This window comes from Panthera leo, chromosome D1, assembly GCF_018350215.1.
Source record: "Panthera leo isolate Ple1 chromosome D1, P.leo_Ple1_pat1.1, whole genome shotgun sequence".
Classification (NCBI taxonomy): domain Eukaryota; kingdom Metazoa; phylum Chordata; class Mammalia; order Carnivora; family Felidae; genus Panthera; species Panthera leo.
In genome coordinates, this window is record NC_056688.1 from 97063297 (window position 1) to 97085069 (window position 21773).

The 21773-nt window shown below is 57.1% G+C and overlaps 1 protein-coding gene across 4 annotated transcripts in view; it reads left to right on the forward strand.

Moving 5' to 3' along the window:
- Nucleotides 1-21773, forward strand: part of TSPAN18 (tetraspanin 18) — a 185183-nt gene that overhangs the window by 157973 nt on the left and 5437 nt on the right. For 3 of the 4 annotated variants that reach the window (XM_042904300.1, XM_042904303.1, XM_042904301.1), the window contains 6 exons: nt 1842-1930; nt 8742-8814; nt 10337-10531; nt 16882-16956; nt 17982-18080; nt 18618-18800. In XM_042904300.1, coding sequence (XP_042760234.1) covers nt 8752-8814; nt 10337-10531; nt 16882-16956; nt 17982-18080; nt 18618-18800 — 615 coding nt within the window. In that variant the 5' untranslated portion in view covers nt 1842-1930; nt 8742-8751. The remainder of the gene's footprint in view (nt 1-1841; nt 1931-8741; nt 8815-10336; nt 10532-16881; nt 16957-17981; nt 18081-18617; nt 18801-21773) is intronic. The other variant, XM_042904302.1, reaches the window with a different exon arrangement.

A 21773-nucleotide genomic window follows, 5' to 3' on the forward strand; every position in this document is an offset into this window, starting at 1 on the left:
TATCTTGCCCAGTGACCCATCCCCCCCACAAAGTTCCAGAGCTTCTTGGACCTTGCCTGGCCCTGGGGGGCTTCTCCCTGCCCCCCGTCAGCCCTCTTGTGTCCACCCTGCTGGTAGTGTCCTGCCGGCTAGGAGGCAGAGTACACAGAACCTTCCCTCACCCCCACGGCCGATTTCAGGGGATTCATCACCGTTTAGGCCAGATGGGGCTGGGCTTCTGCCCCTCCCCTTCCGGGCCCCCCACACGGCTTTTCTGACATCTTGCCTGGAATCTCCTGGGATCTCGGGAGGATGCTCAGCTTTGCCACTTATGTCTGTACATCTCAGTTTCCTTCTGTAAATGGGCCAGTAGTCCTCTTAGCAAGCACTGCTGCTATGAGGCTTCAGTGTTCTCACACGTGGGCGGACAAAGCACTCTCTCCCAGCGCTGGGTCCGATCCTGACTCCTGGGTCTGCATGCGGGCTCCCTCCCTTCCTAGCTGTGTGATGCTGGACAAGCTGTTTCCTCTCCAGGGCTTGGCTTCCTCTCGGCAAATGGCGATGCTGGTGTGATCGCTCCTTCCGGGTGTTGGGAGCACCCCGTGAGCTCATGCATGTGAGCGTGTAGCCCACAGCTTCGCGGCAGACACAGAGGCGGGCAGTGGACGAGCCTGCCGCGTGGGTGTGTGTTTAGGCCAAACGGGCACCAGGGGGCTCTCGGGAGGGAGGCCCCTCCTCTTGCCTTTCCTCCGTCTGCCCAGCCTCACCTCCACACTTCCTCAAGACTTGCTCACCCGCGCCACCCTTTCCCCGTGAAACCTCCCTACTGCCCCCAGTGGAGTTATGCCAATGGGCAGTTGGCTCACCTTCCTGCGGGTCCCCAGCCCCATCGTCATCCCTTTCTCTGTCTCTCTGATCTCCTCCTCCGAACACAAGGGCGAGCTGACCGGCCTCTCCATTCCCTAATGCCATCCCGTGATGAGGGTGAGCTTACCTGCAACCCTGTTTCCTAACACGGCACCCAGCACGTGGTAGGTGCCAATCCGTGTCTCCTGAGCAGGTGCATGGATGGATGGAGAGGATTCTTGCAACCACCACCCCATATGAACGGGATGGAATCTGAACTGGTGCCTGAGACCACCCCCCCCAAATCTCCCCCTTCCTCCCCGCGAGAATGCCCACCGAGGCCCAAGCTTCCCCGGCCTCGTTTTTCTGCATCCTCCTTGGGCAGGACCCGGCCGGGGAGGTGCCCACAGGTGTGGTAGAACATGAGCCTCCATCCAGGCCCATTTGGCTCCTGAAACCAAACCCTCGTTTCCACTGCTGGGATGTGGCTCTCTAAAGGAGCCTTCTGGCAAATCCTTACGTGAGGCTAAGGAACCCTTTCAAGCATCAGATTTCTCTCTCGGGAGTTCGGATTTCTGGGGAGGGAGTTTGATGAACAGCGCCCTGCCGGCAGTCTCTGCTGAGGCATCACCGCAGGTGCCCAGGCGGCATCCGTGTGGCATCCAGGCGTGTGGGCCACCACACCCACTGCCTCCTCTCAGCTCATCAGCCACACGCAGTACATCGGCATAGACGAAGCCCATACCGGAAACTGAAAGGCCCTTAAAGATGTGGTCCCCCATACAGCTCCTGTGGGGACCCGGGAGCTGCCGTCTGGGCAGAGGGCGGGCACCCCGTGTGGGCCTCCCCAGCTGGAGTGGACCCGGATGCCGAGAGCTTTTCATTAGCGCTGATGGGCCCGGATTAGTGAGGTGCTCGCCCTGTGTGCATCCTTAGGGCAGGTTTTCATAAACAGCTTCTTGAACGTGGCTGCTGCTTATTGACTTCCTATAGTAATTGAATATTTTCTCTTCTAGGACGAGCTGGGCCAATAAAAGAACACACCAGAACCCCTCCGACCGGAGACTCTGACCTGCTGACGCCGAAAGACCTGCCCAGGTGACAAGTCAGTACCTGATGCTCCCTCTGTGGGCACCTCTGCCCTGTCCCCCCGACACTGGCCCCCGTCCGCCCCCCTCCAGCTCTTCCTCAGTCTGTCTTTTCCTGTGTCACTTCTCGCTGTCTTTCTCCGTCTTTCCCTCTTTCTGACTCGTCTCGGTCTGCTTCTCTGATTTGCAGATCTGCACCAGTCTCTGCCTTTTCTTTTCCCTCTATTCATTCCTTCCGACGTACTAATTGAGGCCCTACTATGCGCCAGGCCCAGCTCTGGACACTAGGAATATGGCAGTGAACAAAACAAGCCTAAGCCTTTATATATATATTTTTTAACATTTATTTATTTTTGAGAGAGAGAGACAGAGTATAAGTTGGGGAGGGGCAGAGAGAGAGGGAGACACAGAATCGGAAGCAGGCTCCAGGCTCCGAGCCGTCAGCACAGAGCCCGACGCGGGGCTCGAACTCACACACCGTGAGATCATGACCTGAGCCGAAGTCGGACGCTTAACGACTGAGCCACCCAGGCGCCCCAGTCCATGCCTTTATGAAGCATGCCTTCTAACAAGGGAAGGTACGTGCTACCAAAACAAATAAGGACAACACCGAGTAGGCAGTGCATCCACGGGGCCCTGACCTGGGCTTCAAGGCCAGCGCCCTAGGCTCGCCTCCATCACTAACCGGTGTGGTAGCTTGGCCACACCCCTTTTCCATTTCTCAGCCTGTTTTCTCATCTCCCAAGTGAGGGGATCAGGCCACTCAGTGCCGCCCTCCCTTCTCATGACCGAGCACTTCTTTTGTTGAAATGCCGGTGACATAAATTATACCAGCCCCAGATTCTAAAGCAGGGGTGACACAAGGGGGAGTGTCGGAGAAAAGTTTCCGACCAGTCGGAAGGGTCTGACACACCTGGTTTCGTCGCACAAGAAACAGTCGGTTGCCTCTGGGGGTCGTGCTGAATGATAACACGCCTGTCTGTAAGCCCAGAGCCCTCAGCTGGCCAGGTGAGGGGGCACCGTGACAGGCGCCACCGTGACCTGAGATCCAGGGCAGCAGGCCCCTACCCATGCTCACCCTGGGGGCAGACCCCTGAGCCGGCCCCGGGGTGAGGGGGTGATTCCTGAGGTGTTCATGGAAACCCTGAAAATAGCGTTAAGAGAGTGCTAGCCCCAGGGAACCCAGTTTGAGAACCGTTCTCCCCATTCAGAAACCCTCCGCATCAGGACCCTCCCGGGTCCTGAGAACTCGGTGTACTGGCGTCTGGGAGAGTCAGCGAGAGGAGCCGCCTCACGGCTGCGCAGCAGGGAGGAGATAAGGGGCAGAGCCACGGACTGTCAGGCGTGGCATAAAGAGCTCTCTCTAGAATACCATTCAGTCTTCAGGCCGCGCAGTTTCCTGACGACGTCAGCATTTCTGGCCCCATTTTGCCGACGTGAACGCAAAGGCCCAGAGAAGTTATGCGACGTGTCCGAGGTCCATGAGGCTGGAAAGCGGAAGGACCAAGCCCGGTCTGACCCCGCAGCCCCCGCCCACACTGATACTCTGCCCTCCCGGTCCCCGTCCCCTCCGTGGAATGGGGAAACGTCAGTGGGCCTGTCAGCCCTGGCCCCAGGGAGGGTGCGTCATTTCCCTTCAGCAGAGGGACCCCCGGTCTCCTTCATAAGTGCCTTTTGAACATCAGTTAAGCCCTGGGACTTCATAGGCTCAAGATTCTTCTCAGCCCCCCTTCCAGAAACTATGTGCCCCACCCTCCTTTGAGGCAAGTTAGGGAACTGGGCTATGATGCGCTTAACTTCCAAAAGGCTCTGTGGGTGAGTGGAGCTAACAGCCAGGTCCAGGCGGGGACTGGAGGCTCCCTGGTCCGCCCCTCGTGTCCGGCCAGTTGGCTAAGGAGGTGTGTCCCACATTCAGAAACCCCTGGTGGCAGGTGGAGTTGGCAGGCAGTGGCCTTTTGACTTCAGCCTGGCGGCGGATGATGGCCCCAAAGGCTGATTGCCCTGAGCGGCAGGACATGAGGTGGCGCAGGAGGTGTGAAATGATGTTGGAGAGTTGTGGCTCCAGATTAAGGAGAGACCTGGGTTCGCATCCTGGCTCGGGCGCTTGTGCGCTTTGTGACCTTGGATGAGTGATGGCACCCGTCTGAGCCTCAGCTCCCTCACCTGATAAATGGAGATGGCATTACCTCTATCCTGGAGCTTCCCGAGGCTTGAGACTGTGTGTGGTCCTTGGCACACGGTAAGAATTTGAGCTGCTCGACTATCGTTAGCCCCCATGTGTCCAATCCTGCACTCAGCATTTTCCATGCGTTGTGAGGGAAGCATTGTGTTTATGCTGATTTTAAAAAGGAGGGAATTTAGATGCAGGCAGTTTAGGAACTTGCCCCAGGGCACCCGCTAAGCCTGGCAGGGCTGGGCTTCTGATCCTTGGTCAGGCACCAAGGCCGTCTCTCCAGCCACGTACCCTGCCCTGGACCTGGGTCTCGGTATCTCCGTCTGCTCTCCGGCGCACGTCATCTATTTTCCTACCTGCCTCACCTTCGAGGTTGTCAGAGGCTCTTCCCAGGAGACACGCTCCTTTCATTGCATTTGTTTGGGAGCCCTGCACTCCACAAGCTACCCAGTAGATGTGATCTGTACCGAATGTGGTACGTAATAAATACAGGTAGTCTGTTTATGAGCTGCTATATTTATTATGCCCCTTAATTGCTAAAAAGCCAGAGCCAGCCGAAGCCAGATCCCGCCCTGGAGAGCGGCGTTGCCTGGGAGGGCCAGGGAGGGGCTGCTGGCACCTGGCCTCCGGCAGACTTTCAGCATCTTAGTGGGATCGCTCCTTCTGCCCTCCAAAGGCCCATCCAGTTTAAGCCTGAGTCATCAAACTCCTGTTCCATCGTTTCGCAGAGGAAGATGCTGAGGCCAGGGAAAGGAAGTGACTTGCAGAACAGGAGACTGGGACTCTGGACTGCTAGTCCAGTGCTCCTTCTGCCCCTCTCCCTATCTGAAAGCTGCCCCTGGACCAGGTGGACCACAGGATCTGGAGTGGGCTGAGTGGCGTGCGTATAAGCTCGGGGATGTCGGGCAGGTCACTTCACTTCCCTGAGCCCCGGTGCCCTCGTGTTTGCGCTCCCCGCATCACGGGGCTGTTGAGTCAGGGCAGCCACTGCGTGGGCGTGGCATGTGGCTGGCAAGGAGTCAGTGCTGAACAAATACTATTTTCTGTCCTCTTGCCCCTTTTCAAAGAGCACGGGGTCTCAGCACATGTGCGGAGTTGAGTCAGCCTGGTGCCAAAGGGAGAGGGGGTTGGACCGCAGTGCCTAGGGTTCAGGTCATTGTCCCGGGGATCCTGGGGTCAGGAGTAACAGCGGCCCGGTGGTCACGTCCAGCTGCAGAGCTGGGGTGGTCATGGTGAGAGCAGTCCACTCTGCCCCGGGCCAGGTGCAATGGGGAGCCCTTTCACGGGACTTCTCACTTAACTCTCACAACATGCCACGATGCAGGTCCTACATGCCCATTTTTGCAGATGAGGAAACTGAGGCTCCCGGAGGGTAGGTCACTTACCAGAGACACAGAGGTAGAAAGATGAAGAGCCAGGACTGGAGCCCAGGTGTGTTTGACTCCAGAGGCCACTATGTTTAGATGCGGGTTAGATGCTGCTTCTAGACGGCCAGAGATGGAGGAGGGGCGTGGCTGGTGAGCTGGCCGGGAGATGGCATCCTGGAGAACTGCTCTGGAGGCAGGGATGATGGAAGTGGCAAAAACGACCCACAGTCGAGGATGATGATCAAGACGTTCGGCAGCTGGCAGGCACTGGCATGGACCGGTCAGAAGACAGGCTGGCTAAGCAGCCTTCTGGGCTTTCTGGCCTCAAGAAGATCTAGAGAGAAAGGCGAGCAAATGGGGCATCAAAAGAAGTCACATGGGGACTGTCCTCACTCTGGAGAGGGCACAGCAGAGAGAGGAAAGGAGGTGCAGGAGTTGGGAGCCCGCTGCTGTGTGAGTCCTCACGCCCCCTCTTTCTAAATATCGGGGGTAGAGAGGACACAGCGACCCCACGCACGCAAAGCCCTTAGCCCAGCACCAAGCTTCCTGCACGTGCTGTTTAATCAACATTTGCTATGTGGCGGGTTTTCATGCAGTCCAAACCATGTACCAATCCCTGCTGTGTCCCAGGAGGAGGGCACGGCTGCTGTGCTTTGCAGGGGTGTGGTGTGGCTAGATGTCCCTTGTGGAAAGGTCCCTCTGGAGGCAACTGGCTGGAAGGGGAGTGGCTGGAGGTAGGTAGCGGGGCCAAGACTGACAGCATCTGACTGAGAGAGGATGAGGCCAGGAGTAGGACTGACGCTGGAGGCACTTGAAAGATGCACGGAATAGAGTGGATGGTGTCACCGGATTCCAGCTTTGGAGGCAGATGACGCTGCATAAACTCAGGCCACAGCTCAGTGAAGTAAAGAAGAATCATCCCCCCGCCCACGCACATGCATACACACACACGCACACATACACTCCATCCAAATTGGACTGCCGGGGTTCAAATCTTGGCTTCACCACTCACTAGCTGCAATCTCAGGCAAGTCACCTAGCCTCTCTATGTTCTCAGTTTCCCATCATTAAGGTGATGATCGTACTTGTTTCGTACGTTGTTGTGAGTTCATATACGTCCAGTGCTTAGGGTGGAGCTTTGCACGTACTAAATGCTCAGTAATGTCGTTATTCGCAGGGGTAGAGACTGGCCAGGTGACCCCAGGAACCCTGTGTTTCCCTTTTCCTCTCACCCAATCTAAGAAAAGCCCTTGGAGCGCCTTTGGAAGGACAAAGGCTTTGAGCCTGGAGGTTCACTCCCTGATTTTTCTCTTGGAGTGGCCTTGGGCTCATCGTTGTGTGACCTGACGTGTTGGTTTCTGCCACCCAGTAAAGTAAGAAGGCACGTCTGGTTCTGATGCTCAGTGCTCTGCCTGTGTGTCCCCTGCTCAGTTCTGTCTTTATCTGGCACAATAGGCCGAGCAGTTCAGCCAGCAGGAGGTGGGCCATCTCAGCCGGGAAGCCGTAGGGCTCCAGGGCCCATGCCCGCCCAACCCAGCACCTTCCTCACGGGCTCCCAGGTGCCTGAGTGGTGCCATGGCCACTGCTCAGCCGAGATCAAACACTTGGCACGTCAGCAGAAACCACGAGAAGAGAGGCGAGGCGCCACCCTTTCCTGTATGCCCTTCCCCAGCAGCCGGTTCCCCCTGTGCTTTGCTCTCCGTGGATTCAAATGCACTTTAAAAACCCTCTGGCCTAAAGCAAAATGCAGCTTGGGGCATAGTCCTGTGGCCACCAAGAGGAATGGGCCACATGGCCCTGGCCACTTTGTTCCTTGGACTGTGAGGGTGTTGGCCTTCCTTGCTGGGGAGGGTGTTGGATTGTGGTCTGGGGCAGCGAAGGGGCAGGTTTGCTGGGCGCCCACCGTGTGCCAGGCACCGTGCACAGGCTCTGGCGTTAGATCTTAGCATCGCCTCCTACAAGCTGCGTGGCCTTGGGCAAATCCCTTAATCTCTCTGATAATTACATACATACACCTCGCCAGGTAATGTGAAAGTTTGCCCTAACCAGTGCGCACACCTCATTGGTTGTTACAAGAATTAAATGAGATAATATATGTGAAACGCTTGGCCATATTAGCACACAGCGGGCGCTCCCCAATGGTGATTACTATTATTAATATGATTCATCATAGACCTCGCAGTAACCACTTAAGGCGGGAATTGTCAACCTTACTTTGTGGGTGAGGAAAAGTGACCCTGGCTCTCTCCGCAGGGAAGATGGGAAACCGTTGAAAGTAACGAAGCACCGTCTTCCCCATATTCGTCCGCGTCCAACACATACTCCCAGGATCCTTTGCACCAAGTCATGTTGTACAAGCACAGACCGCCTGCCGGGGTCACCTGAAGAGGGACTCTGGACTGGCTCAGCTCCAGCCCTGCCCCTTACCAGCTGAGGGACATTGGACCTGCTATTTCCATTGCGAGCCTAGTTTCCTCACCTGTCACTTGGACCTCTGATCCCTGCCCCGGGGGAATCAGAGTCTCTCCCTGGGGCTGTCGTGAAGAAAGTGTGGCAATATTGAATACAGGTCTGACCCATGACAGCAGATGCTTGTCCCCCGGGGATGTGGAAGGGGTACATCTTGTGGCTTTCAAGCCCCAGTGCCTGGCACACAGTCGATGCACAATTAATGCTGGCTGAACAGAATTGTACTCAGAGACTCGCTACCAGGGCCATACCTTTAGGTAGGACTAGGGAAGGCTCCTTAGGTAGGTGGGATGCTGTAGGTCTCGGGTTGGAAATAGTCAGGGTGTGGGGAGGGTTTGGCCCCAGGAACAGGGCTTGGGCCCCCAGGTATGTGCCCACATCCCTTTGCCCCTGTGATACCCCTCCTCACTGGCACCATGAAACAGCCCTGGGCAGTCCTTCGGGCTGGAGGGTGTATGAGGTGGTAGGAAGTTAATGAGGCCTGGATTCGGATCCTGCTCACAATACTGCCAGGAGGAAGCTTCTGGTTTTAATCTCCGTTGTCAGGTTGGAAAGAACAAGACTCAGAAAGGGAGAGTGATTTGCCCAAGGCCACAGAGCAAATAAATGGTGGCATCAGGCTTAAGCCCAGGCGGGCTGGCTTCTCCAAGGTCTCACTCCTAACTCTGGCCCCAGCAGCCTCTGCGAGAGGAAGTCGTTACCAGTCTCCCTCTTCCTCCACCTGCTGCAAGGGCAGGCTGACCACTGGGAACCCCCATGGGGAAGGGACAGGGGTGGGTTCCCCCAGTGGGAAAACTGAGGGGCCTTGCTGTTTTGTAGGTAGAACACCATGGAAGGCGACTGTCTGAGCTGCATGAAATATCTGATGTTTGTTTTCAATTTCTTCATATTTGTAAGTATTGCTAGAACATGCCTGGGATCTCCCTGGGCCCCTGCTGGGTGGAAAGAACAGACCACTGCTTTGAAGTAGTCACACGGGACTGAGTCCTGGGGGCAGGCACAGGGGCCAGTGCTGGAAGCAAATCTACCTGCCCAGCCAGAACTTCCTGGATGAGAAGCCCCCAGTAGTGCCCACCCCACTGCAAACAGCCCACCGGCCCAGGAGGGATGTTGTGCCCATGACCCCCGGGATGGTTCAGGTCTCTGACAAAGGCTTGGGGCCTCAGCCCTGACTGCCGCCTTGGGATCCGACCCCTGTGGAGAGTCGGGGAGAAGGAGGAGATGGGGGTGATCAGAGGGCAGGCCAGAGAGCCCCCGCTCCACACTGACCCCCAGAGGCGCAGTGGCGGACATCTGGGCTGGATGCGCTGAGCTGATGTAACCGCCTGATGTAATTTGAAACCTCTCTGGGCCTGGGGTTCCAAGCTGGCTCCGCATCTTACCAGCTGTGGGGTCAGAAGCACACTTCACCTCTCTGAACCTCAGTATCTTAATTCCCTGCCTCAACAGGCGTTTGGTGAAAATTAAGCGCGATTAGTTTAGAAAGTGCCTGGAATGTGCCAGCGCTCCATAGCTTAGCTCCATCCTTAGCATCCAACCTATGGATTCTCTACTTTAAGGCACAGAGAGGCCCCGAGTGCTCAGGTGGCCAACCCAGCACCTTGTAGCCCCGCCCACCTGCTGGCAGCCCCCCAGGGCTCCGCTCAGGCCTCTGGCTTCTCCCAGGAGCAGAGCCACACCCTGGGACCAGAGGTTCCCCAGAGCCACGTGTGAGCTTGGAAGGTGGGCCCGGAATTCAAGTCTGTAGGGTTGTTTCCTGCTCCTCAGGATTATGGGCAAGGGAGGGAACCCAGGAGAGTTGCTGACATGGATACAAAATAGATGGAGAGAGAGGAGAGAAAGAGTCAGACTTGACCGGAAAGGAAGCTCTCTTTCACAGTGACCCTGCCCTGGACGGCACCAGTGGACTTTCACTCATCCGGGTCTTGGCAGGGTTAGGACAACCTGCGGGGGCTCAGGGTGTGGCTCTGCTCTTGGGAGAAGCCAAAGGCCTGAGCAGAGCCCTGGGGGGCTGCCAGCAGGTGGGCGGGGCTACAAGGTGCCCTCTGGAATCAGAGGGTTGGACTAGAGGACCTCATTATCCAGCAGTTCTGACATTTAAGGGCAATGTAAAAAGTGGCAAATAAATTCTACGTGACATGGTCCTCAGCAGCCTGTGTTGGGGCGTGGGTCAGAGATTGGGTTTAGAGGATGTACTAATGGTCTGGGCATCCAGGAAAACGCAAACGAGAGAAAAGCATTGCTGGGACGCTGGTTCGCCCAGCAAATGGGGCTCCTGCCTGGTTCTCTGGGGCTCACTGGGGCTCGCCGGCTCCACCCTGGGGCCTGGCTCAGAGGGATGGTGTATGTTTGGAGTGTCTAACCTCCGTGTCTGCCTGTTTCTTCTCTTCCCTCCTGACTGGCCCTGAGGACAGCTGGGTGGGGCCTGCCTGCTGGGCATCGGCATCTGGGTCATGGTGGACCCCACCGGCTTCCGGGAGATCGTGGCCGCCAACCCCCTGCTAATCACGGGCGCCTACATCCTCCTGGCCATGGGGGGCCTGCTTTTTCTGCTCGGCTTCCTGGGCTGCTGCGGGGCCGTCCGCGAGAACAAATGTCTGCTGCTGTTTGTGAGTAGCCCCATCCCCCACCCCACCCGCGGGTGCCCCGGGGCAGAGCATGGGGGGCCCTGTGTCTACACTGCAGAGGACTCAGAGGTCACACCCAGGTCCGAGCCTGGGAGGCTGTCCTCCAGGAGTGGGAAGGCCACCAACCTGTTCTGTTCGCACTGGTGGCCCCAGCTTTCGGAGCCTGGTCCTTGCGACGGGCCCATGCCTGCCGTGGGGGCCGGCTGTCCTCAGATGGAGCGTGGCCTTGGCCTCCGGGTCTGAACAGCCAGGTTTCTCCAAGGCATAGTCAACTGAGAACATTAACCATGATGCTTCCGAGAACTCACATATATAGCTCCTTGGTGAAAGAGGAGAGATACCTACTGGATGAGTCTCTTGCCGTTTGCATTTCCGCTTTTAAAACAGAGGTGATATGATCTCTGAAGTCTCTTTATTCGTTAAATAAGTAGTCCCTGAATGGCTATTGCAAGCCACACAGGGGCAGGCAGGCAGGCATGTGGCCGGCCATGCGGTGGGCCTGGGTTTGAGCGCATACCCTGCTCAGACCCCTCACTAATGATGTGACTCGGGCCTAGTTTCTAAGCCTCTCTGAGCTTTAATGCCTTCGCTTGCTCATCAAGGGGCAGCTTAGCTATAGGTTGGAGCCAAATGAGGCGAGCAGTGGACATTCTGTTTCTCTGACCTTCCGTGTTCCCGTGGGCGGGGGCCCTTTGGGCCTGCGCCTACTTTCCTTGGCCTTCCTCCCCTGTGAAGTCCAGTGGGTGCCCAGGCCTGGAGAGCTTCTAGTTTGAGCCCAGTCCTTCTCCATGAGGCGTGTGTGTGCATGGGTCAGCGTGCAGGTGCCCCTCGTGGGTGAGTGGATGGAGGGGTCAGGAGTTCGGCGACGGGGAGGCGCGGCTGGTCAGCAGAAGGACTTCCTTGCAAGGTTATCTGCTCCTGCCGCTTTGGCGAGCAGAGATTTGCCACAATGCCTCCTCTCCAGACCAGAACAGATGGGGTGGCCTCTATTCATGTCACGGTGACATTCCCCATATCCCAGACAGGAAGTGAAATCAGCAGTGAAATGTGTGATTTGGGAGCCCTGGGTCCCTTTGGCCTACAGCAGCCTGAACACCGCAAACTTTTCGTTTGGAGAGGAACAAAGAAACCTGCGGGCGCCCCCTGGCGGGCCTCCTTCTGCAGTGCCAGCTGGTGCCAATGTTGGCTTGGGAGCCCAAGGGGACTTTAAAAGGAGCTGGGATATGGGTCCCTGGTTAGGCCCGCCTCCCTTTCCCCCCTCACCTCAGCCCCTGGGGCTCATCCTTGACCTCAAGACAGGGGACCAGGCCAGGATGCTGGACTGGGAGCAGGCTGGGGCCCTCAAAAGTCCTCCCCATGAAGTGGCAGCCTCTGAGCCTGCCAGTGAATGGATACATCAGTCCCCGGCGCTTAAGGGGGAAGACCAAGCCCAGAGACCAGCTGAGGTGCACTCCAAGTCCCCCAAGGAAGAGCTGAGTCCTTACTGTGGCCAGGGCCTGGTCTTTGGAACCTTAAATTAGCCCCTTCCACCCCTCTCCTCTGCCACCTTCTCCTTCCTTCCTTTTCTGTCTACATTCCTCTCTTTCTTTTCTTGATCTTTCTCTGCCTCCATCTCTCTGCTTCTTAATCTCTTGCTTTCTATTCCTGCTGCCTTTCCTTATCCCTCTCCTAGTCTCTGCCCCTCTCTCCTTACTTCCCGTGTCCCCTTCCCTCCTATCTTCCAATCCTCCCCTCCCCTCCCTTCTCCCCTACTCCCCCTCCCTTCCCATCCCTCCTCCTCCTCCTCCCTCTGAAGCCCAGCACCTATTAGCTTGAGGCCACAGTGCAAGTCAGAAGTAGGATACTCTTCCCCCCGCCCCCCAAAGAGACAGAGTGCTAGTGGGGGAGGGGCAGAAAGATGAAGGAGACACAGAATCCAAAACGGGCTCCAGGCTCCGCGCTGTCAGCATAGAGCCCAACACAGGGCTCGAACCCATGAAGCATGAGATCACAACCTGAGCCAAAATCGGACGCTTAACCGACTGAGCCACCCAGGCACCCCAAAAGAAGCAGGGTACTCTTGGACCCATGGTGGGGTCCCCTGTCTCTCAGACCAGGGCTAGTCGAAGGGCCCCTCACCTAAAATGGACTCCCATGTCTGAAATTCACCTAAAATTATGTACAAAATATTAGGTTAGGGCTTTGTGTGCGTGTACATATGTGCTGTGTGTGTGTGTGTGTGTGTGTGTGTGTGTGTGTGTTGTATGCACATGCATGTTTCTGGGGACAGACCCCACAGCTTCAGGAAGGTTTTCAAATAGATTCATGACCTCATGACCTAAAAATTAAGAAGAGCCACTTCTGTTTTCTAACCTGGACCGGCCATGCGGTGGCTCCCGCTGAAGAGGGGCACAGAGTCTCCCTACAGGTAGCCACTCGGGTCCCTCGAGAATCCTGAGACCCCTGCTCCTCCACCTTCAGGGAGGGAGGCAAGACTTGTCAAGAACAGGACCAAGAGGAAGTGATGTCAGCCACCGCAGCAGAGGAGGAGGCCGGCGGTGGGGGTAACTGAGCTGCCCCTCCCCCACTGCTCTGAGTCTGAAACCACAGGGCCCCATCACCCCCGGCCGACCCACGAACCTAATGACTGCGTCACCCACTGATCAATTTCTCTAAAGATACAGTTTCCAAACGCTCCCGTTGATCAATTTCACAGCATTTTCACATTACAATGGGACAGTTTCCGCCTGTAATGGACATCTCGTGGCATCCCTTTTCCGTAGTGGCTTACCTAGGAGTCATTTGCAGACTGTTCTTCACCAATTTATTTAAGATTCAGAAATTTTTAAAAATATTTTCTGACAAAGGCTTGCTGAATTTTAGGAAAGGAGCACAGCGAAAAGAAATGAGTGTATTTAGAAGAGATAAATGAGCTGAACGGCACATAAAGCGTGTAAATTTGGTCAACATTTATTCGAATGAGAACTGAGAGTAGATGGGCCGGTAGGCAGATGGGCTAGAAAAGCCTGGCAGTGCTCGCAGGTAGGCAAAATTGCCGTTTCCGTCCCTCGGTTAGTGTTTCCAAAATCCTAAGCAAAGTGCTGTACATTTGATGCTCAGGAATTACTGGCAAATGTGTCTTTAGGCAAATGGGATGAGGTGAGATTAACTCAAAAACCCTGGGAAAGGCCTCGCCCCCAGATGGGAAGCCCCGGGGAGGTGTCAGGACAAGCCCCGTGGCCAGGTCCAGGGGAAGGCCCTCCAGATGGGAACTCTGTTCAGCAAGAGGAAGCTACTTCATGCCGGAGAAGGCAGATTGGCAGAAGTGGCACCACAGCCCTTGCTTTGCTTCAGGTGACCTGCTCACGCACGCTCAAATCACCCCTCGGTCCCTGCGCTTGATGAAACCCTGCTCCAGGCAAGGAGATATACAGGCCCCCTTCCTCCTTCAAGTTACTAGGTTCATTCTTACATTCCATCTCATGAGTCATGAACCCTGGCTGAACGTTCACTGCAGGAAGTTGGGGGCCACATCTGCCTTCTGCATAGTGGTTTGCTAGTACCTCGCATCGTGCCTGGCACAAAGCAGGTGCTCAGTGAATAGCCCTGGGATGAAGGGACAGAGAGGAAGTGGTCTTAGAGGTCTGATAAGAGCATGGGCTTTGGAGTCAGAAAAGCCGACGTTCCAGTGTCTGCTCTGCTACTTCCTGGCTGTGTGACCTGAGGGCAGTTACTTAACGTCTCTGAACCTAGACTCCTCCTATGTAACATGAAGGTGACGGTACCTCTTTCCCAGCCATGGTGTTGTGATCGTGGCTCAGTGAGAAAATGAGCATCTTGCTTCACTCTGTTCCTAGCACATGCAAGCACTGGATAAATGTGAAACTCAAAGAATTGGGTTGTCCACAAGAGACCCTACAGGCAATCTGAAAAGTCCTAAAAATTGTTTTTAATGTGTATTTTTGAGAGGGAGAGAGAGCGCAAGCAGGGGAGGGGCAGAGAGAGAGGGAGACGCAGAATCAGAAACAGGCTGCAGGCTCCGAGCTGTCAGCACAGAGCCCGATGCGGGGCTCGAACCCACAAACGGCGAGATCATGACCTGAGCCGAAGCCGGATGCTCGACCGACTGAGTCACCTGGGCGCCCCAGCAATCTGTCAAGTCTTAAGACCTAGAGGCTCTTACAGGGTCTGGGGTGACACGGTGTTCAGAGAACAGCAGAACCGTGTTCTGGAATCAGAGTTCCCCCACTTCTCCAGATGCACCGCCTACCGGCTGGGCCAGTTTGGTCACAGTACTACCCCCTCGGGGTCCCAGTCTCCCCCTCAGCAAGCCGGAGGTGTGGACAGTCACAGCATCTGCTTCCCCAGGCTGCCAAGAGCATCCCAAGAAATGAGCCACGTACGATCCGCGGCGCCTAGGCGGTGAGCTGTCAATTGATTGGTAGCGACTATTATTTTTTCAGAACTCGCCCACACTTGTCCTCAGGAAGGCCGTGCCTGCCTCTTGGTTCTGAGCCAGCATCCGTACGCTGTGCCTGCACCAGCTAAGCGAGGTCCTGCTAAGTCATCCGGGAAGGCAGCACACCCCCAGCGCGATGGGCACACGGCGTGCGCGATGCTCGAGCTCGGTCTCATCCATACTTTATAACTGTCTAAGCTGTGATCGATAGCCAGGGCCAGCTCAGTCGCCTCGCCGAGGATGGAAACCGTTTCTGGGGCTACTCCTTGCCAGCTTGAGAACTTCCGGCAACTCCACCAAGAGGGCAGGGGGGCAGGGAGGGGCCCTCGCGGTGGCCACGAGAAACAGAGCCGGATGGCCATGCGTCTCCAGCCAAGTGGAAGTGCCAGGAGCCCCGCCAGGGCCCTCTGTCAATGTCACGGGGCTGCAGAGCCTCTGGTGGAAGTGGGGGCTGTGGGGCTGCAGAATGGACCGTGGCTGTCGCGGCCTGGGGCACAAGAGGCCCTCTGTGACTCTCCCCTCCGGTTAGGGAACTCTGCCCCCCAGACCCCAGCAAGCCTGCCGCTGACCTTCTGGAAGCAGACCCCCAGGGTTCAGGAGAATCCCTCAGGCCAGTCCTGAAGCACGCCCTCCAGCAGAGAGACAAGAGGTAGTGTGGTGCCCAGAAGGGACAGCTGGGTGAAGAGGAAGGGTTTGCTCCAGCATTCTCGGGCTGAGTCTCCGTGGGCACTGGGGGCTGGGTCCTCTGCTGGTGGCCTCTAGGTGGGTTGACAACGGCAGGACCACACTGTGTGATCACAGACTGGAAATGCCAAGGGTGCCAGCAATGCCGAGCAACGGAGGCAAAGTCATTTCCCGTTTCTTCCGCCAGCAGCCTTCGGCCAAAACGGTGCCCGTAATGGCCGGGGTCTGAGATGTAGCAGATAACAAGGTCATGATGGTGAGTGGGTCACTCACGGACGTGTTCGTTCATCTGATAGCCATGCTCCCACACCTGTGCTGGCGGGCATCGGGAACGCAGCATGCGAAGTCACAGCCTGTGCTGCTGATGTTAGTGGAGGGGTGGGGGGTGGGGTGCTGGCCGCTGCTGTGCACACACGTCCACGGGGCCCTGTGACGTCAGGGAGGCAGGAGACAGGAGAGGCTTCTCACCGGCGAGGGGCTGGGCTCCACCTGGTCTGGAAAATGAGGAGCTGGTGGGCGAGGAAGGGAGGGGCCTTCCGGGGACAGGGAGTGCAGGGGGTGAGGGCCCGAGACAAGAGGCATTATGGATACTCTGGGGAACATCGAGAAATACGAGGAGTAGAGCAGAGAAGGGTCCGTCAGACTTCCACCTCCGGCCCTGGGTTCTCGGATGTTGACGGACGCATCACCTCGCCTCCCATCTCCTTTATCATGGCTGAAGATCCCTATCACCTCCCCTCTGCCCCTGGGAACGAGAGACCGCAAGGCAGGGAGAGGGGGTGCTGGGGCTGGCAGGGTGTGGAGAGCCGGTCCGGGGTCCCCCGGGAACCCAGGGTTTCCACAGCGTGTACCACCCACGTGGACAGGGCCCCACCAGGTCAGCACGGATTGCCTTCCGGGGCTGCCCGGTGTCATCGCTCACACTGAACGCTGAACAAGGGGTGTCGTCGAAGGGGTGCTGTTGGCGCAGAAGGCATATTTGTTTGCTTACTTTTCCGTATTTGTGTTGCAGCCTTGCTGACCCCAAAGATGGATTGTGGGCATGCTTATTATGAAAAAATGTCGCACCTATGGCGGTGAAGTTCCTTAGTCTTATAAAACCGGTGCATTTCGTCAGTTGTGTAACAAGCGGAAGGGGGCATCCGCCAGCGGCCGCCGGGCCCCTCCCCGCGGCCCTCAGGGCTCACGAGCCTGCCTCTTGTCTTTGCAGTTCTTCCTGTTCATCCTCATCATCTTCTTGGCGGAGCTCTCGGCGGCCATCCTGGCCTTCATCTTCAGGGAAAACGTACGTCCGGGCCCACGTGCCCCGGCCCCACAACCCCAGCGACCCTCTTCCTGCAAGAGTTTTTCCAGAGGGCAGAATCGGAGGGTCCTTAAGGGTCTCCGCCCTTCCGAAGCACCTGATACGACCCCACACCTGATTCTGGAACCTTCCATTCCACACCGTACCCAGCAGTAGTCATTTGACAGTCTGAGGACAGTCAGAGAGGCTGTCCCCCAAGTCCAGTGATGTGCAGGAGAACAGAGCACTTTCGCTTGAGGCCTGGCCAGTATCCAGTTTGGACAGACTGTCCCCACCAGCCACCTTATTCCAGGGGCTCCAACCACCAGGGGTACCAGCTCCCTCCCCTGAGTCTATAGGACCAGCCACTGCAGCCAAAGGGGGCCTGGAAAGGAGGGGGTTAGGGGCTAAGAGACGCAAGCCGGCCTGGGGGTGGCGAGGAGGCAAGCAGGGGACAGAGAGGAGGAGGAGGCAGCCATGTGGGCAGGGAAGGGAGCCTCAACTGGGCACCACACAGGGCCCTGCCCCGTCACTGCAGCAGGAAGGAGGGTGGTTAGACCCCAGGAGAATATTTTGAGGGCAGGAGCAACTTCCAAGGACACCTCTGGAAACGATTTGCAGACTCCCTGCTCCACACTGTGGTGTCTTCAGGGGCTGGGACCCCGGGGCTGGGACCCAGGGGATCCTCCGGCTCTGGGGGACAGCTCAGGATGGCAAGCTACCCATCGTGGATAAACTCTGCATCTGAGAAATGGCCGCAGGGGCTGAGAGAGGTTCCCAGCGTGCCCTGGCCTCGGGCTCGCTGAGGGGTGTGTGGGGAGGCTTCCCTTTCGTGCCAGAGAGCCGATACGGGGATGCCACAGGCCCTGGAGTGGGGACTAAGGGGCCACCCCAAGTTAGGAGAATCCCCTGCACTGGGCCTTCAGGCCTTCCCTCCCCTCCGGAAGCAGCTGAAGAGACCTGGACGGGTAGGGCTGCACCTCGCTGCTGGGCGGGGGTCTTAGCCTGCCCTCTGCCTCTTCCCCCAGCTCACCCGAGAGTTCTTCACCAAGGAGCTCACCAAGCACTACCAGGGCAACAACGACACAGACGTCTTCTCTGCCACCTGGAACTCCGTCATGATCACGGTGAGTGACTCCCCCAGGGATGCCGTGAGCATTCAGAGCCACGATGCCCAGGGCGGCAAGTGTCTGGCCTCCAGAGCCCGCTTTGCTCAAGTGCCTGCATCCATGATCAGTCAGCGCCGGCCCACTGAGCCCGGCTTGGCCTGGGACTCAGCATCCGTACAGCATTCTGGGCCCTTATTAACGGCCCAGCAAATGCAGTCCAGGCTCCGGCTGCAACCTGTTTGCTACCCCTGACCTGAGTCCTCAGACAACTGTAATTGTCAGTGACAGTAATCGCAGCAGGAGTTTATTGGGTGCTGATGCCTCGTGAGGTAGGGGTTGTTATCGCCACCTCCGCTTGACACATGAGGGCGCTGAAGGCTCAGAGAAGTTGAGTGACTTTCCCAGGGTCACACAGGAGGAGCAGATAGAACCCAACCTGGTCTTGACCCTCTGTACCGCCCTGCCTGATGGTGGCCTTGGGAGTGGCTGTCTGCCCATCTCTGCCCCTGGGTCCAGCCCCCACCCACCAGCCCTGTCCCTGTGCTCTCCTCCTAGTTTGGTTGCTGTGGGGTCAACGGGCCTGAAGATTTCAGGTTCGCATCAGTTTTCCGACTGCTGACTTTGGACAGTGCCGAGGTCCCGGAGGCCTGCTGCCGGAGAGAGCCCCAGACTCGGGACGGGGTCCTGCTGAGCAGGGAGGAGTGCCTTCTGGGAAGAGACCTGTTCCTGAACAAGCAGGTACTGGGCCCTGCTCCCCCAGGCAGGGGCTGCGATGGCCAGAGCCTGGCAGGTGGCCGCGTCGGCACAGAGGGTCTGAAGTCGTCCCAGAAATCCTCTGGAAGTGTCGGCTGCCATGTGCACCTCCCGAATGGGGGCTGATGAAGCTCCATCCAAGCCCCTGGGACCCAACCAAAGTAGAGGAAGGACAAGGGGAGCAGATGGGCCAGCGATAGCAGAGGCCGGAGGGGTGGGCGTTTTGTCTGGGGTTAAAGGGTGAGTAGGAGTTTTCCAGTGTTCCAGGCGGAGCACTCCCCGAGCTTCCGATAATGCAGGTCGGGAGTCAGCCCCTGAATTACATAGTGGGGGCCCCTCCTTAGCCCTGATTCTGGGGGAAACTCACATGTGCTGTCTAGAAGCACCTCCAGACCCCGAGAGAGCAAGACTCCTCCCCCCACCCCCCAAGGTCAGGGAAACTACCAGACTCTGCTTCTCTTGAAACCCAAGGACTTGATCTCAGTCTGAGAAGAAGCCCTTTCCTCTTCTTGCAGGAAGAAGAGGCTTCTCTGGCCCCTGCTTTGCCCCACCTCCCCCTGGCCCCCGCACTGTGAGACAGACAGTGCCCTTGTGCTTGATTCCTCCTTTCTGCCGAGTGCTCTCCCCCCACCAGGCCCCCAGCCCCTGGGGTGTGTGTGTGAGACCAGGCAAGGCAGGGGTGGGGTGGGGGTGGGAGAGGGGAGCAGGGATGAACCCGGTGCCTGCCCCATGCCCCTCCCTTGATTAGGCTTTTGATGAGGATCTCCTGGGAGAGTTGCAGATGCAGGGGACACAGCAGGGAACAGGAGACAAGGCCCCTGTCCCTGTGGGGCTCACAGTCTAGCAAACTAAGTCGTACTTTCACATGGTAATGATTGCCATAAAGAAAATAAAACCTAGACAGGAGCTAGAAGGGACTGGGGTGGGGGCCTCAGGGCAAGCCTCTTAGAGCCCCAACGAAGGGGCCTGACTGAGGCCTGACCCTGGCCGACCCAAGAGGCCATTCAGCTTGGAGCTCAGCACCTCGTCTCCTGTCCCCTGCACATGCCCGTGCCATGTCAGAGGATTCACAAGGGCCCTGGGGGTCAGGCCACTGTGAGCTTAGAGTAGCGAGGGCCCCTGAGAGGCTGGGTCTCAGCCTCGAGGGGAGGCTTTAGGATGTGGAGGGGGGCCTGGGGGAGGTTTTCAGGCTTTGATGTCAGGCGGGCCTGGATTGCCGCCTGCTGTGACACCCTCTCTGGACCTCAGATTCCTCATGCTGTGGCACACACTGCTGGCCGTTCTCCCCAGAAAGACGGGGTCTATTAGACCCCATAACCACCAGGGAAAGGCAGCACGTCCTACTGCCCTGCAGCTGGGCCAAGTGACCTCGCAGCAGCCAAGGACAGGCGAGCAGAAGTGATGTGTACAACTTGTGTTAGGTCCTTAAGAGGAGGCACTGTGCCCACCCCTACTCCTTTTCCCCCTGGCTGGAATGGAGCTCTGGTGACAGCCATCTGGGACCTGGCAGCGGAGGGTGGCCCCCCAGGATGTCAGAGCATCACAAGAGGAGCCCGGGCCCCTGACCACTCCGTGGAGCAGACGGGCCACCAGAGCTTGGGATTTAATATGAAAGACAAATGAACTTCTGGCTGGTTGAAGGCGCTGCTGTTTGGGCCTCCTGGTGCCCACAGCCAAACCTGTGTCCTGAGGCCACTTGTCAGTTATTCAGAGAGGCTTTTGCTGGGGCCTGTTCCTTTCAGGCTTTATCCTCAGAGGCTGCCCATTTCTGGACTCATCCTTGATCATGACACCTTCTTCCATCTCCTGGGCATGGCTTTGGAATCAGCTCATCGGGGAGGTCCCTGTGCAGCTACATTAGCCCTTTATGTTGACTCTTCTCTGTGCTTCGTAAGGATCCCCCGAGATTGACTTCTGGGATCCTTTTCTGAGATGCTCATATCCCTCCTGGGCATTCTTCCTTTCAAAAGCCTCTGTGGAAGGACTCCTTCCTAAAGCCCGGTGTGCATTTCTGACTTTGCCTTGCACCCCATCACAATCAGTGAGCAAAACGTCTGAATGCACGGACTTGAAATCCCAACTAAAGAGGCTTATGCAAATTCCCTTTGTGTTTTACACACAGCAAGAGTTCTGGAAGTTGGTAGCTTTGTCCTGTCAGTCAAAGCCTGGTCTCTGTGATCTTTGTGGCCTTTCTTTGTACATATCAGTCCACGGTGGCAAAATGGCTGTCATAGCTCCAGGTACCCCCACCCATGTTTAAGACACACAGCAGGGGAAAGTGGGGCACACCATCCTTCCAAGAAAGCCCCGGTAGACATCTGCATAGATCTTGATGGCCGGGACTCAGTTACGTGGCCACCAGAGGCCAAGGCAGAAGGCCCCTGTCTGTGGACGTTGAATTAGCCCACCGCCGTTGACCATTGAGCTCCGATGAAAAGAAACGAAGAAATCCCGAAAGAAGGTGACCTGTGATGAGTGCTCAGATTCCCCCACTGGGATGAGTCAGACCCTCCAAGGCGGCTTCTCCAGCTCATTCCTCAGCCTTCCCTGGGTCAAGATGGCCCCCCAAGCAAGTCAACAATGTGTTCCCCTGCTGGAAACAAATCGGGGGGCTTCCCAGTAGATGACGACCTTGCTAGAACGCGACTCCAGGCCAGAGTGGTGACCACCAATAGGAAATCGTGCATACTCCCCATCTGTCGGGTGATACTAAGTCTTCTCTCCTCACAGCATCACTGTTTCTCTGCTTTATCCCCAGCGCTCCCTACCTGCTTCCTGGCAGGTTGTGAGTGTGGGTGCTGCTGTGACTCTTGACATAAAGTGCTACACCCTCATCCTCCTGGCATGGGAAAAGTGTTCCAAGCCAGAGAATGAGAGCAGCACGTGCAAAGGCCCTGGGGTGGGCTGCAGCACAGTGAGGACCCGAGGCGAGGGCGTCAGTAGGACCACACCCACGTT